This window comes from Mesoplodon mirus (assembly GCF_964341445.2).
Source record: "Mesoplodon mirus genome assembly, chromosome: 7".
NCBI classification, from domain to species: Eukaryota; Metazoa; Chordata; class Mammalia; order Artiodactyla; family Ziphiidae; genus Mesoplodon; species Mesoplodon mirus.
In genome coordinates, this window is record NC_138983.1 from 114,301,034 (window position 1) to 114,316,591 (window position 15,558).

At 35.0% G+C, this 15,558-nt stretch overlaps 1 protein-coding gene across 3 annotated transcripts in view; it reads left to right on the forward strand.

Annotated features, from left to right (window-relative positions):
- Nucleotides 1-1,000: 1,000 nt before the first annotated feature.
- Nucleotides 1,001-15,558, forward strand: part of GRIA4 (glutamate ionotropic receptor AMPA type subunit 4) — a gene marked incomplete at its 3' end in the record, with an annotated part of 526,629 nt that continues 512,071 nt past the window's right edge. For all 3 annotated transcript variants that reach the window (XM_082627369.1, XM_082627368.1, XM_082627370.1), the window contains exons 1-2: nucleotides 1,001-1,379; nucleotides 2,576-2,734. In XM_082627369.1, coding sequence (XP_082483495.1) covers nucleotides 1,292-1,379; nucleotides 2,576-2,734 — 247 coding nt within the window. In that variant the 5' untranslated portion in view covers nucleotides 1,001-1,291. The remainder of the gene's footprint in view (nucleotides 1,380-2,575; nucleotides 2,735-15,558) is intronic.

A 15,558-nucleotide genomic window follows, 5' to 3' on the forward strand; every position in this document is an offset into this window, starting at 1 on the left:
CTCCTGAAAAGGTGACTAGAGAGAAAGAACTCTTTAATTACCTTTCCTACTCCTAGTTCCAAGCCTTTCAAAGAACAAGTAGACCCCCTATTCAGTTTTCACTTCTCAGTCTCTTCCCTACCCCGTTCGTCACCCTACTTTGTTATTTAAATTAACTTTTTCTTCCTTCCTCTCTTTCCTAAAATGGTTTGACCTCTTTGTGTCTCTTCTCCAGCCTGACCTCCATCAATTCTTTCCTCCTTGGTTCCAGCTTCTTAGACCTGCCTGAGGCTGCCCATTACCCCCTTTTCTCATCCTTTCTCTTGAGTCCCTTCATCTCGTCCATTCCCGTCTCAGGCTCTCCAGATTCCCGGGCTGTTTGCTGGTGAGAAATATTTGCTGCAGCGAGGACCGGAGTCCCCCGCGCGCAGCCCAGTGGCAGAAGAGGGCGAGGCTGAGAGAAAGGCTGAGCTGAAGGAGAGGGAGGCAGCCGGTCCTCCCGGAGAGCCTGCAAGAATGCGGCAGGGGGCCGGGGGCATGGGGAAGTACTAACTCCCCGAGTCCCTGTTCGGGGCTTGAGGACTTGGCCCGCGGGTGAATTTCCTGCCAAGTGCAGCCGCGAAGCAGAGGCGCTGGAAAGCAAAGAGAGGGACGCTGGGGGTGCCCATCCCCAGAGTAGGACCCACTGCGAACGCGGGAAGAAGAGAGGCGGGAGTCGTGAAAAGGAAAAACCTGTCTCCAGACTGGCTCTGGAGCGTCGAAGACACTGAGGCGCTCGGGTGAGCACCCAAGGGGTGAAGCCTGCCGAGTAGTGGGCGAGGGGCGTGCGGAGGGAGTGCTGCGCGCTCGCGGAGGGGGCGCGAGGCTCCGGGCTGGGGTAGGCTTTAGGTGGCTGTTGGCTGAAAGGAGCAGCGGAGCGCGTGTGGCGGCCGCGGCGCTAGTGTGTGTGTGTAGGTGAGAAAGCGAGGGCAGAGCGCGAGTGCGAGCTAGGCACAGAGAGAGCGCATGTCTCCTCCCTGCGAGCAGCCAGTAGCCGCTCCACCACCATCTTTTGCATGTGTAACATTTGCAGCCGGACAGAAAACCTCTCCCAGGGCTATGGAGACTGCGGGAAAAATCTGGCAGCTCGGGATGGATTGCTAAAGGGAAATAGTCATAACCCTAAACCACCCAAACCTCTCTGTTCTGTTTTTTTTTTTTTCTTTTTTGGTTGTTTTTAATTTTAGCGCCATAGTCCTCAATGCCTCTCTGAACAGCCTTTAGGAAGAGTGCGAGAGAAAGAGAGCGCGCGCCAGGGAGAGGAGAAAAGAAGATGAGGATTATCTGCAGACAGATAGTCTTGTTATTTTCTGGATTTTGGGGACTCGCCATGGGAGCCTTTCCGAGCAGCGTGCAAATAGGTAAGCTCTGCTCCGGTGGGGTATGCGTGTGGGTGGCTGTAGCAGATATCTGAAAGTGAGTCAAATGAGTTACTGATAAGCAATTTAGGGGAACCTTCGGCGGCTCCTTTCCCCTCTGCTTCCCTCTTCCTTTCTTCCCTTTATAAAAAGACTGCCTCTTTGGTGCAGGTTCAGTTAGAACAGCACAGAGCTGCCCACCCATCCGTCCTCAGTCTATACTCCTGTTTCCACCTTTGGCTCACGTCGCTTAAGTAGGATTGCAATAAGTTGGGGGAAAAAAAAAAAAAAAAAACCTCCGTGGGGTTTGGTAGCATTTTATCTGATATTTCTTTTCATTTCTTTCTCTAAAGCATGAAGGGATATAGAGTTTGTTTAAACAAAACAAAACACCGCCCCCCCACCTTCTTCCCGTGCTGTACGCAGCAGCTTTCGCTATTACAGAAAGACACTGTTTGTGCAAAAAAAGCATTTACACCCACACCTCCTTGTCTTTGCTTGCTACCAGTTAACCGATTCCAAAGTTAGATCCCTTTCCCGGAACCTTTTCTTCTTTTGTTTTCCTCTTGAATCTTTTGCCCTTAATCCTCCCTCTCGACTCTATTTCCAGGGACCCTATCCGTCCTTGGCTTTTCTTGCTATTCTCTCCTGTCTTTTAATGGGACGCAGCAATTGAATTTCTTCCAGCTAAGCCCAGCCTCAGACTGCATCATTTCTCGTAGACAGTGCACAAAACGGTGCTAATTAGGCTGAGTCCAAGAGCTGCATAAAAACAAAGTTCATGTCTCCTTTCTTATTTCCCTCTAACCTGCACGTCACCACATCCCTTCATTTCTGTATTTTAATGCAAATTATCTTTTCTTCCCATCTGCATGCATCTTAGAAATGCCCGGAGCTGGCTTCTGTAGCAGTGTGCTGAGAATCATGGGGAGGGCAAGAGAGAGAAAGGAAAGCACACTAAATGATCTGTCTCAGAGGTCACTGTGATCATGACAAATTGGGACAAGAAAAGGCTGAGCTGTCTTAAAGACTAAAATATTAAGCACACACCTTAGGGACAAAGGCAGTCTCCCAAGATGTGGCAGTCTCCTTAATTCTATATATTGGTGAATGGTAGTGGATTTGACAGTTCTTGGGGTGGGTATAGTAACATTTACAAGGGGAGACACTGAATGTGCTTTTTCTGCTGTTTTTAATAGGTGGTCTCTTCATCCGAAACACAGATCAGGAATACACTGCTTTTCGATTAGCAATTTTTCTTCATAACACCAGCCCCAATGCATCAGAAGCTCCCTTTAATTTGGTACCTCATGTGGACAACATTGAGACAGCCAACAGTTTCGCTGTAACAAATGCTTGTAAGTAAAACATAAGTTGTAGGTAAATGAGAAGAGAATTAAAATGGGGCAATAGAGAGTCCCCTTCCTCTGTATTATTATTATTATTATTATTATTATTATTATATTTTTTAGAAAGACATTCAAGATCTCCACAGTTTGCTGGTTACAGTGCAAATCAGCTAAAAGTAAGATTTAGTCTCAGGGATATTTAGCTGGTCTTTCTTTCCCTTCCTTCCTTCCCCCCTCCCTCTTTCTTTTCTGCCTCTCTCACTCCCTTCTTCCTTCTTTCTTTTTTCTTGAAATTAATTGAAGTTACTTTCTCCTTTAACATTTCAGTATTATTTCTACAACCTGAATATCAAGTTAGTGAAAATTGTACTCTATCTAGTTTTTGATTTCTGTTCCTTGGTTTTTATTTGCTTTTCACTTGAATAAGCATATGTCTTGCTTTTAAAGAAGACATGCTCTCTTATACTGGTAAAAGCAATGGTAGGTTTGCTAACAGTGAGAAAGAGGGGAGCAGTGGTGTGGAGGATATATATTTGAGTCGGTTGGCTGACGCTGCAGATGATCTGGTGATGTCACTTGAGACTGCCCTGCTCTTATATTCTGGGTTGTAAATGTCTCCTGCTATCAGGTAATGCATATATCCTGTGAATATAACTCCATGAATCCTTACCTTGGTGGCAAATCATGTTAGTCTCCAATCCACTGAATTTACAAACCAACCCAGCTGGATCTGTTACTTTACACAATAAGATTGAGATTTGGTGATCTTACTTAACGCTATAATTAAACAGTTGTACAGAGCTCCCCTTCCAAAATACTGTATAACAATGTAAAAATATAATCAACTCTGTATTAATTTAAAAATCACTAAAATATGATCAGTCAATGGAACATTTAGATTGCATTTTCACTCTTGAGGGAAACACGTTTCACATACCTCCTTATTTTTACATGCTAATTTACTACTGCTCAAAATTTACATGTTAAGATAATGGTTATAGATTATGTAAGACATATAGGAATAGTTTCTATATAAAATTTTGCACAGCAGTAGTAAAATATTCAATCTGCATTGATGATATTTTTATTATATCAAGTTGAATATATTTTAATTTTGAAAGTCCTCTTTCTGAGTACAAGAATGTGTATACTGAACAAACTAGTGAAATTGAAAACAAGGAGTTTTTATGTTAGGAGGATATCTGTTTCATTAATTATTTTAATTCATATATATTTGCCATTAATTCGTCTAACAAGTGACATGATCACGTTTCCTTAATTTTTGACATCTAATTACTTTACTTTAGAACTTGGTTTCATAAGGAGGTTAAAGCATTTGACTTTTTTTTAAACTGCTACAATTGTATTAATTTGTAGGAATTCTCTAGTTCCTTTGGGTACTACTTAATTAAAAAAATCATTCGTTGTATTTAGTAATAAAGTCAATATCCATTAGAATGATAATTATATGGGAGTTATTTTTAATCAGAAATGAACATAAATTAGAGTTAAGTTTGTGGATAGTCATTTTTGAAAATGTCTTGTTATTAATTTTTGTTCCAAGTTTTGATACAGATGTTAACATTTCAAACAGTTCTAGGTATAAAATATTCTTAGTATGTGAATATTATCTGTTGATTTAAATATTTTTCTTGTGTCTCTCTTGAGATTCTGTCAACAAAACCATTTCTAAGTTTAAAGATAATTCATGATTCAAATATATTTGAAGGTACTTTGTCTACAATAAATTGCTATTTAAATATTCATTTTTATTATTTAGTTAATGAAAGAATGTCTTAAAATTGGAGCTATATTAGTTTTATTTTTTCTAACTAAGTGCTTAAGTATTTTAAAGTTTGTGTTATGGCTTCCAGCTATATAAACTATAAAGTGATAATGCTTTCTTCTTCCATATCATATGTTAATCTCATTCAGGAAAATTTTAATTAGTATTATATTATTTATGTAATAAAAATATTGTATAAAATAAAGTGTTACTGGTAAAGAACCTGTAAACATAAGAAATTGCTAAGAAGCTGTACACAAAATGAAAAAGTAAAAAGTGGTTTAAAATATAGGTAATATGCTACTTTTTTTTCATGTTAGAACTGAGAAAATTAAAGCTGAGTAAACTAAGTCTGCTTATTTTGATTCCAAGTGTAAGGCAATATTAGTGGTGTCATGTTTTGCATAATCACATATAATTGACTTTGTGTACATGCTTAAAATATTTTTAAAAAACATAAATTGTAAATAAGGAAAAAAAATTTCTAGTGAAGACAAGGAAAAATTTTTGACAAATGAGTATGCCAAATGTCCTTAAGGCAAATCTAAACAGAATTTGGGAAAAATCAATGGTCAGACAGTGTGGGTCAGGTGACTGTTAAATGGACTGACCTAGAGCATGTAGACGCGTGATTTTCCAGTCTAATTAAAGGTGAAACGTAAGCAATAAGTATGAGGCAAACTCATATATCAAGTTGTATGCCTTTGGGTACAAAAGGATAAAAATAGTGTTCTGGAGAATTAACATGGAACTTATTCCTCACAGTGATACAGGCTAGATTTTGAATTTTTTCATGTTGGATTAAATATAAATATAATTTTTAAATATAAAAAAATATCTATGTGGCCGGCTAGGTTTATTTTAAATACGATTTTCCTGCAGTGTGCCCTTATAAAACTTCATAATCTAGTGTCTTTGTAAACAAGGGCCACTAAACAGGATATGTTTATTTTATGGAATGTATAGTAAAGACAAAAAAGGCAGATTAAAGAATAAAGAGTATTATGGGTCATCTATTGGACAGATGTAATTTAATGTTGGTTCTTCTGCCTCAAAATTAATTTAGCACTCTAAGAATGCTTCAGACAATCTAAACATTCTGTGTATAGAGTTTACATACTGCATAAGTATAAACCCAATTAACTCAAATTTTTCACTTTTGGTATAAATCCCAAGTTTCTGAGAGAGGGTGGGGATAATTTTGGCTTATAGTTTCACTTTATTTTTTACAATATTTGTATAAGATTAAATTAAAATATTGTTCTCTTTTTAAACTCTTCACATGGTTGAAAAATCACACTTTGCTAAGTATAAAACTGAAATTATAAGAAATACAGATAATATAGAATTATGACATATTTCAATAACAAAGTATAAGTGAAATAAATAGCCCAAGTAGTCAAATTTCAAAATGTAATTAAAGGTATACACTTCTTTGTTGTAATCTATTCAAAGTATGGGGTATGGCAAAATAGATATTTAAAACATAAATTCAATACGGAATGTCATTTAATAAAATATTATACAGTTGACCCAAAATAGTTATCCTTGCAAAAAAAGCATGCTAGTTAAATTGAATATGTTCTTTACAAAACATTTGAGACAACCTGAAAAAGCAGGCTATGTTCTTATATTTTTCTAATAATTAATAAAGATATTTTGGTTTGGAGGATGATGTATCTTAAATTGGGCCAAAGAAGTAATAACCAAAATACTAAAGTAGCCTATCCCAAGTGTTCTAGAAGATAAAAAGATGAGACATTGCAATTATTAATTCAGTCCAGTTATGTTAGCTATCTTGTAAAAGAATCAGTCCTTTAGTAAGTAAGGCAGCCTCTTTACAATATAATCCACAGATGTTCAGTTTCTCAAATGATTCTTTTAATTTCATATGAGTAGTAGGAAAAACATAGTGAAATATATCAAGTACTCATGTATTGTCCCTTAGGTGAAATAATAAGAGAATTTTGTGGAATATTTCTAACTTTTTAAACTTGGATAGGAAAGGCCAACTGGTTAATATATATATATATTTTTTTTAATTTTTTACAAAAATTATGTTTATCTTACTCTCCTTTTCTGTCTAAAATCTGTCTGTTCAGTGGTTTACAACATGATGGATAGGAAAGTTGTATGTCAAAAATAGAATGCATATTATACCCTAGTAATGATGAGAAAGTTGTTCTTTTCAAGTTAAATATTAGTTTTGTTTGTGATGGGTTTAGTTATCAACTTTAAATACCCAGTTGTGTGCTACTTGTAAAAGTAGGTTGGTATGTAAAATATACTTGTTTAGTTAATCTAAATACATTGAAAATGTGACACTATATCCAGTAGGCTCTGCAGGCAGAGCTTATATAATAGGGACTTAATTCAAACTTGTTTAAGGGTACTAAATAATACAAACTTTTGGCTTTAATTCAACAATGTTTAAGTTTTGTACATTTTCCTTTTCAAGGACATGAAGTCCTAAACAGACATTCTAAGAGTTTATATTGGACTGATATAATAATCTTAAAAATGCTAAAAATAAAATTCTGATGGTTTGACCTGCAAAGCTGTTAGCAGAAATACGTTTAATACTATTTGACTTTTGATTATTTTTAGGGAAATGAGTCACTGTCATTAGGTTTCCTTATTTTGAATTGATAGCAAGATTCTATATTGATTTGAAATAATTCTTTCATTTTATAATATTCTTTCCCTCTTTTTCTTAATTTTCCCCATGAGATTGATGACAAAGATGAGTCACATTCCTATGGCTTGTCCCTTTCTTAAATGATGCACAATTTGCATTGATATATTTCAGAATTGTCACAGTACTAAGCTTTCTTAAAGCCATTTGAAAATCTCTCTAAACTTGTTTTTTCTTGTGGATTCTCCCAAGTGTTTTTTATTTCTCAAAGAGGAAAAAAAATTACTTTCTGACATTGGGAAATATGTATATGTCTTATTTACAGAATTTTACTATAGTCTAAGAATTTAAAATGAAGAATAAATACCATGCACCTTACATTTTACTACAACACATAGTTTTTAAACTGCTTTTATGTACATGATTTTATTTGACCTCAAGCTAGTCTTCGAGTGAGACTGTCTGAGAAGATGGTCATTATTTTTTAGTTAAGCCAGCTTTGGCTCAAAGAAGTTACTTGACTTGCCAAAGACCATGTAGTTAATAAGCTGCAGAGCCTGAGTTTGAACTCAGGTCTTCGAATTACTATCCTAGTACTTTAACCAGGAGACCATAGGATGTGAAAACTACATCTGTATTGAGATTACTTGAATCAAGAAAGAAAACAATTGTCATTTTTTTTTTCTAATTTACTTGTAACATCTTGAAGAAAATAGGGCAAGACATTTCTGGCAACTTATTCATTAATCAGATGGCAGTGAGTGATATAGCAAAGACTGAAGCCATATTGTGTAGTGAATTTGTCCATTCATTCACTAGATTAGATAATAAACATATCCATTTATTCATGAAACACATTTATCAAGGTTAACTATATTTAAGACACTATACTAGAAAGGAGCATACAGAAACTTATAAGAGTAGTTGTTGCCCTCAAGAAGCTAATAATCTAGGGGGGAAAATGTACAAGCCAGTTATCACAGTACAGTAAGACAAAGTATTATGACAGAGAAACAGAGTGCTATGACAGACATTAACACAGGAAGGAACATCAAACTTGGCATGGTATCCTAGGGGAGATGTTATCTGATCTGGGTGTTAAGACTCTAGTTGAGTTATTTGACAAATAGAAAGGAAGGAAGGCATGCCTGGCCAAAGGAGCAGAACGTGGCAAGGCACCAAGGTGTGGCAGGGCCAGGTGTGATTGAGCCACTGGATATGGTTTAGTCTGGCTGTAGTACTGATTGTGCTGGGAAGGAGAGGTGTGCTAAGGGGCAGGGCTTTGTAGATCCACACAGGATCTTGTAGCTCTTGTAAGGAGACTCTTCTGAATAAAAAGGGGGACCCATAAATGATTTTAAAACAACAGTGACATGATGAGATTTATGTTTTACAAAGAACAGGATGATTTCAAGGAGAATGTATTAGAAGGGGGCAAAATGGGAAGAAAAAAACAGTTAGTTGAGTCTTGAAGTAATGCAATTTAGGATGATTAAGTGCTTGAATAAAAGTAGAAGCACTAAAGAGAGTGAAAAGTACATAGATCTAAGAATACAAAACTGTTGACAGAACTTAATGATAGATTGGGTGTCTGTGTGGGAGAATGGAAAGGAAGTATGGTAAGAATTAAAGATAATTTCTTCAATTTTGGGTCTGGAAAAATGATTAGATAGCAGTACCATCAACTAGGAAGGGACACACAGGAGCAGATTTGAATGGGGAAGGTGGGTATAGTGTGGATGTACTGATTTTGAGGAGTTTAAGAGACATCCAAATGCAGTAGAGAGTTGGACATGTGTATCTGGAGCTCTTGGGCTCAGTTTGAACTAAAGAGAGACATTTGATAATGGCTGAAACCATGGATGTGGGCAAAATCCTACAGAGAGAGCAAAAGCAGTGAACAGAATGTTGAGGACAAAAATCCAGGAAATACGGTACTTGAGGGACAGGGAGAGAAAAAGAGACTGAAGGAAATGGGTCAGTGAGTCCAGAGGAAAATGAGGCAAGAGTAATTTCACGGGAGCCAAGAAATGGAAAGAATTTCAAGTAAATAGTCATCAACCTTGTCACTGGCTGCAGAATTTTAATAATGAGTTGCACGGATAATTGATCTTTAACAAGTCTTTCCTTCTCCTTTCTTTAGTGTTCTTTTGTATTTTGACCAGCAAAAAAGCAAACTTTATTAATCCCACATAAATTCTATTAATACATACTCTTTCATGTATGTTGGCCTAGAATAGGCTTATCTTTTATTTAGAGGTAGGGAGAGTCTTTTCTGGACTTTTGAGCCAGATAGTCTTCAATTTACAACCTGATAGCAGGTAAGTTACTTAACAGTTTTGAGCCGCAGTTTCTTCATTCATTAACATAGAAAACACATGAGTTTTATGAATATTAGAAAAGCGTTTGGAAAATATTTAGCCTATAACTATAACTCAATTAAATTTAGTTGTATTACATTCTCTGTCATATAGAACATTTATTTCTGAACCAATGCTAAAACTTCTAGTTTATTTATATTTTCTGTTTATATTTTGAAAAAGCAATATACGTTTTGAATAAATATATTCTGTTGATATTTCATAGGAATTTTTTTTGACCTCTAACTGAACTGTTAATTTTAATTTATATACACAAATCTAAATACATATTTGTCAAAATTATTTCTAAGTCCTATGAGAGGGTAACTTTGTCTGGGATCTATGGACCATTTGGAGAGAGAACTGGTTCATGGATGGATTAAAGAGATTGATGAATTCTCATAATTGCATGCAAAATTGTGTGTTCATGAGCACAGTGTGTGTGTGTGTGTGTGTTTACAGAGAGACAGTCTAAACTTTTGAACAGCTTCTTAATGAACTCCAGTTACAAGAAAAAAAAAGAAAGCCCACAGCCCTAAAGGAGCTACACATATATTAGATAAACACATAAACACACAGCACTTCATTCTCTACCTCCTTCATTTCCAAAAAAAAAAAAAAGAAGAAGAAAGCCAATTGGATTTTATCTTTGAAACTAACCTGGAATTTTCCCATAAACTCCATCTCCAGTACCTTCTTCCTTGTCATAGAAAATAATCAGTGTGTCCTAGCTGGAAAAATGCTTGCCTTGGTCCTCTGCCTCTTAAACTGTCATCATATTATTTTTATTCCTTCTCTTACTGTCAAAAGTTCTACATATTCCACATCAGCTCCTTCTATTTTTATCACGATTTACTTTCTCCCTTAACCATCACCACTCCTGCAACAGTGTTCTTGAAGGTCATCAGTGACTTACAGATTAGTAAATCCCATTGTTCCTTAGTCATTGTCTTTTAATTTTGTAGTTTGCAGGATTTGACATAGCTGATAACTCCCTGTTCTTTGAAACTCATTTATCCTCGATAATAATAATAGCTACTGATTATGTTCCAAGTCTCTGTGTTAGTTACCTCAATTCTTACACAACTCTAGAAGCAGGCATCATTATTATTTTAATTATTTATGTGGAGAAACTGAAGATCTGTAGTTAAGAAAATGTGCCTAATGACAAGTATCCAGGGCATCAGATCCTGAAGTCAGTTTTGCCTGCCATTCACACTATAGTATCTTGGTTAGTACAGTATTCACAAGATAGCCATCACTATGTGACAGTAGCTAGATAACTCCTAATTTAAATAGAAAGATGTTTTCTTCAAAGTTAGTTCTTTAACAATATTAATTTACTCCAGTGAATATGTCCATTTTACATTGGGCATCGAGATTTCTATGTGATTTGTAAGGCAGCACAGAAATTTGAGTATTCTAAATGATAATGCTCTCATTATTTTATATTTCCAAATTCATGTTATAAATACCACCAGGTGTAAAAATGAATAAGTGAGTCTTTATATGTTACACAAACAGTGTTGGATACTTCATTAGTTGGCCAACCTACATAAGTTTTATAGGAACGTTATTTGATTTCAGAATAACTACATCTATTCGAAATGAAACATACTTTCCCCAGTGCTTTAAAGATTTGCTTAGCTGTCAGGGATTTCATTTCAGGTTTTCCTTTACAGGTTTTTGGATTCCAATAAACATAGTGAGGATTGTCTTAAAGATCATCACCCTAAGTCAAATTTTCTTCAGTCTTCATAGCATCATCACTTGTCTCCAACTTAATAAAACTACTAGTGTCATAAATAAAAAGTTCAACGTTATCTCAGAAATAAAGGGTAAAAAAATTGAGATGTAGTATTTTCTTTGAATAAGCCATTGTATTTCTCCAGTTACAGCAAAAAATACACCATAAGATGTAATCGTTGTTTGCTTACTTTTGTTGCTTATCTGCTTTTTCTAAAATAGGCAGTTTCTCATCAGTAACTTTAAATATATTATACCCTGTGTTCTTTCCATTTTTCATATTTTTATCTTTTTAAACTGACACAAAAATTTCGAATAATTTAGAAGTCTTAAAAAACCAAAATATTTTTGCAGTCTCACCACATAGAGATAATCACAGTAAATAGGGTTTATAGATCTTTCCAGACTTCTTTTCTTATCTGTATAGACCTAGGTAGAGAGATAAAGAGTATTATAAACATAAGGTACTAATATATATCTATTGAATAAATAAAACTTTTTAATAAAAAAATATTAATCTATACCTATATTTTATTATTTTATTTCATTTATCATAAAAAGTTTTCTGTCAGTTATAATCTATACTTATATAGAGCTATCTTATTTTCTTTTACTGCTACATAATGTCATTGTGCAAAGTTACTATGATAAATTTACACTCTGGATCAACATTTAGGTTGTTTCCACATCTTTTATATTACAAACAGAATAGCAGTAAAACTATTTGAATACCTGTGTGAATATTCCTGTAGGATTAATTCCTGGAAATGAAATTACTATATGAAATAATGTGGATTTTTGCTTTTAGTACATATTGTCACTGTCTTGTCCTCAAAAACAAAGTATTATTTAAATTTACAACCACCTAGATGTGAGAATAATTGTTTTTCTATGACCTGCTAACACTAATCATTATCAGTCTCTTGAATATTCACTTGTCCTGATGGATAAAAATGACATCTAACTGCTACTTTAATTTGCATGTTTTTGATTAATAGTGTGGCTGAGAATATTTTCCTATATTTATAAGACCATGTATATATTTCTGTGTGAACTGTTGTTCTTTTACTTTGCCAGTGTTTTCTTTTTTATTTGAGGGAGTGTTTTACATGCTAAGAAATGAACCCTTTGTCATGTATGTTGCAAATTATTTTTCTACTGTGCCTTTGGCTTCCACCTTCATTTATGATGCCTTTTACTGTACAGACATTTTAAATTTTTATGTAGTCAAATCTGTGAGTCATTTTCTTTATGGCTTCTGGGTTTCATGCTATGCTTATAAAGGTATTCCTGTCCTTAAAACTATATAATATTATTCCACATTTTTCTAGTATACTTTATGGTTTTAAATTTTTTATTTATAATGCTAACTCTTTTGGAATTTATTTTCTTATGTGTGTTAGGAATTGATCTTTATATTTTTTCTGCTCTATTTATTTGAATAAGCTATTCTTTTACAACTTCTTTGAACTGACATATTTGTGCAGATCTCCTGTGATCATGACTGAATTTGAGCTTGAGCAGAAGTTCTGCATATTACCTCTTCTCAAGTTCTCCTATTTGTTTTTCTTCATCTACCTTTCCTGACAGTCCCTAGTGGTCATATTGCTAGTTTTGATATTTTAATCATCTGCTTTCTTGCTCCATCTATTACTTTCCTAGGTTTTTTCCTGTTGTCATTTAACATCTGACCAGGTCCTCTTGCTTCTATCTCCAAAGTACATTACAAGTATTTCCACCTTTCTCCACTTCTATCCCAGAGTTCTAGTCCAAGTCAATGGTACTTTTCTAAAAATTTCATAGTTAATCTGCTTCTACCTTACCTCTCCCCATCCACTTTACATACAGGAGCCAGTGGTTCCCTTCAGAATTGAAAGAAGAGACATTTTTCTTTACTTAAAACCCTCCAATGTCTTTTCAGTCTCTTGGTGTAAAATTGCAACTCTTTAACAGGCTCTGACTATAAGCATGATATGACTCCTGCCCATCTTTTTGCCTTGTTCTCCATGATGGAGTTTGCTCATTCTTCTTTTTGTTTCCTGAACATTCTTTAACCCTTTCATTCTTTTTTCTATACCTTTGTACTTTCCATTACCTTTTTTTCGAGAGGGGCTGTTCCTCCAATCCAGTTATTGCTTGACTAACTTTTTCTGAATCTTCAGGACTCAGGTCAAAGTAATCACCTAAGAGAAAACTTCCTTGCCAACCTCTCTAGAGTAAGCTTTCCCACACCCAAACTCCAATCACTTTATATTGCATTACCAACCATACGATAATCTTTGCATTTATTACAATCTGTAATTATTATTTTCATTTGTTTACATATTTATCATCTATAATTCCCCACTAGAAAATAAACTCCCAGAACTAAGGGCTTTATCTGCCTTGTTAAACAATATATCCTCATAGCCTTGCACAATACCTGGTACAAAGCAAGGATCAGTAAATATCTTTGAATATATTAATGAACAAGATGTGATGAGTTTTCTCTCCACTTATCTTTGGGGCATCCTTAAGATAGCTAAGACTTTTCATGTGTTATCTTAGAAAAAAATGAGCAGGACATATAAGGACAATGAGGTAGTGGATCCAAAATAAATGTTATGTGTCTTCCTTATCTTAAGCATGTTTTTTTCTCATTTGTTTTCATTAGAGTCAATTGATGGGATGGGTTAAAAAAGGAGGAAAATAAGTCCTATAAAGTACAAAGTGGGACTGTTAATGCAAATTGACGTACATTGTGCTGGCCAGAGAGCACTTTGATGAATTTAAATCTGGTAGAAGAGAACTTCTAGGTACTTATAACATGTGGTGTCTGCTAACAAAAGAACTAGTAAATGCTGATACAGTCCGCTTTCAGAATAGGAGAAAGCCCATGTGGGAAGCCCAGGTGTACTAGTAAGCATACCAGGTGTACTAGTAAGCATACTCAGGAGAACCATCTGTTCAGACATTGACTGCTTCCTTAGCACTTCTTAAGGTTCACGAAACTAGAAGACTTGTGAAAGAAGGGATCTGGAATCAAACGTACAATGAAAACCTGTCAATTCTATATATATATATATATATATATATATATATATATATATATATATATATATATTTTTTTTTTTTTTTTTTTTTTTTTTTGCGGTACGCGTGCCTCTCACTGTTGTGGCCTCTCCCGTTGTTGAGCACAGGCTCCGGACGTGCAGGCTCAGCAGCCATTGCTCACGGGCTTAGCCGCTCCGCGGCATGTGGGATCTTCCCAGACTGGGGCACGAACCCGTGTCCCCTGCATCGGCAGGCGGACTCTCAACCACTGTGCCACCAGGGAAGCCCAAACCTGTCAATTCTTGATTATCCACATTGCTTTTCTATAGTAAATTTCACAATTTGCTAGTTTCTATAGCCCTTATCCCTCCCTCTTTTGAAATTAGTTTACCCTGTGTAAATTACTTAAATTTTAAACTATGTATATAATCTTACCTTGGCAAGTTTGAAAGACATTTCACTACTTCTCTGCTCCAAAGATCTAGAATCAAGATAAATATTTTTTTTTTCTGAAAAACATATGCATGCTTTCTTTTTTCTTAATGGAACACTTGTAAGTCCAAATGTTTCCCTTTTTCCTCTGATAACCAAGGAGCTCAATTTCACATTTACTGATCAGTAACAACATTGATCCCATTAAAAATTAGCTTTGTTTTTATATTTGGATTTAGATATTTAGTCTTGGTTGGATATTATAACAACTAATTCTTAGCCAGAATTGAATAACATAACATAAATCAACTTCTTCTCTATATGACTCAAACCCTTCACATTTTTGAAAACAAATATCCCAAGTCCCCTTTGTACTTCCCCAAGCTAAATAAAATTTCCTTGTATAACATAGTTTCTAAAACCTTTAACATCCTAGTTCTGGCATTCTGAATATCCCATGGATTTATCATAATTTTATTAAAATATATTGACCTGAATTAACCCAATTCTTCTGTCATGATCTGTCAAGAATTAAACCACATTTTTGACACTCATGATTATGATCTGACATGATCTGTCCAGGTGAGAATGTTAATTCCAATTATTTAGGCATTTTACACATAAAGTGTAGCCAAAATTATTTGAGTTTTTAATTAGTCTGTTACATCACTCTGTTCTTGTTAAATTCATGGTCAATTAAAACTTAACACTTTGTTCTTTTTTCCACATGAATTGCTACAAATCAACTTCTCCATAGGGCATTTTTAAAAATGAAAGATTTTACATGTACACTCTTAAATTTCAACTTGTTTGGAAACATCAAGACCATCTTGAGTCATAA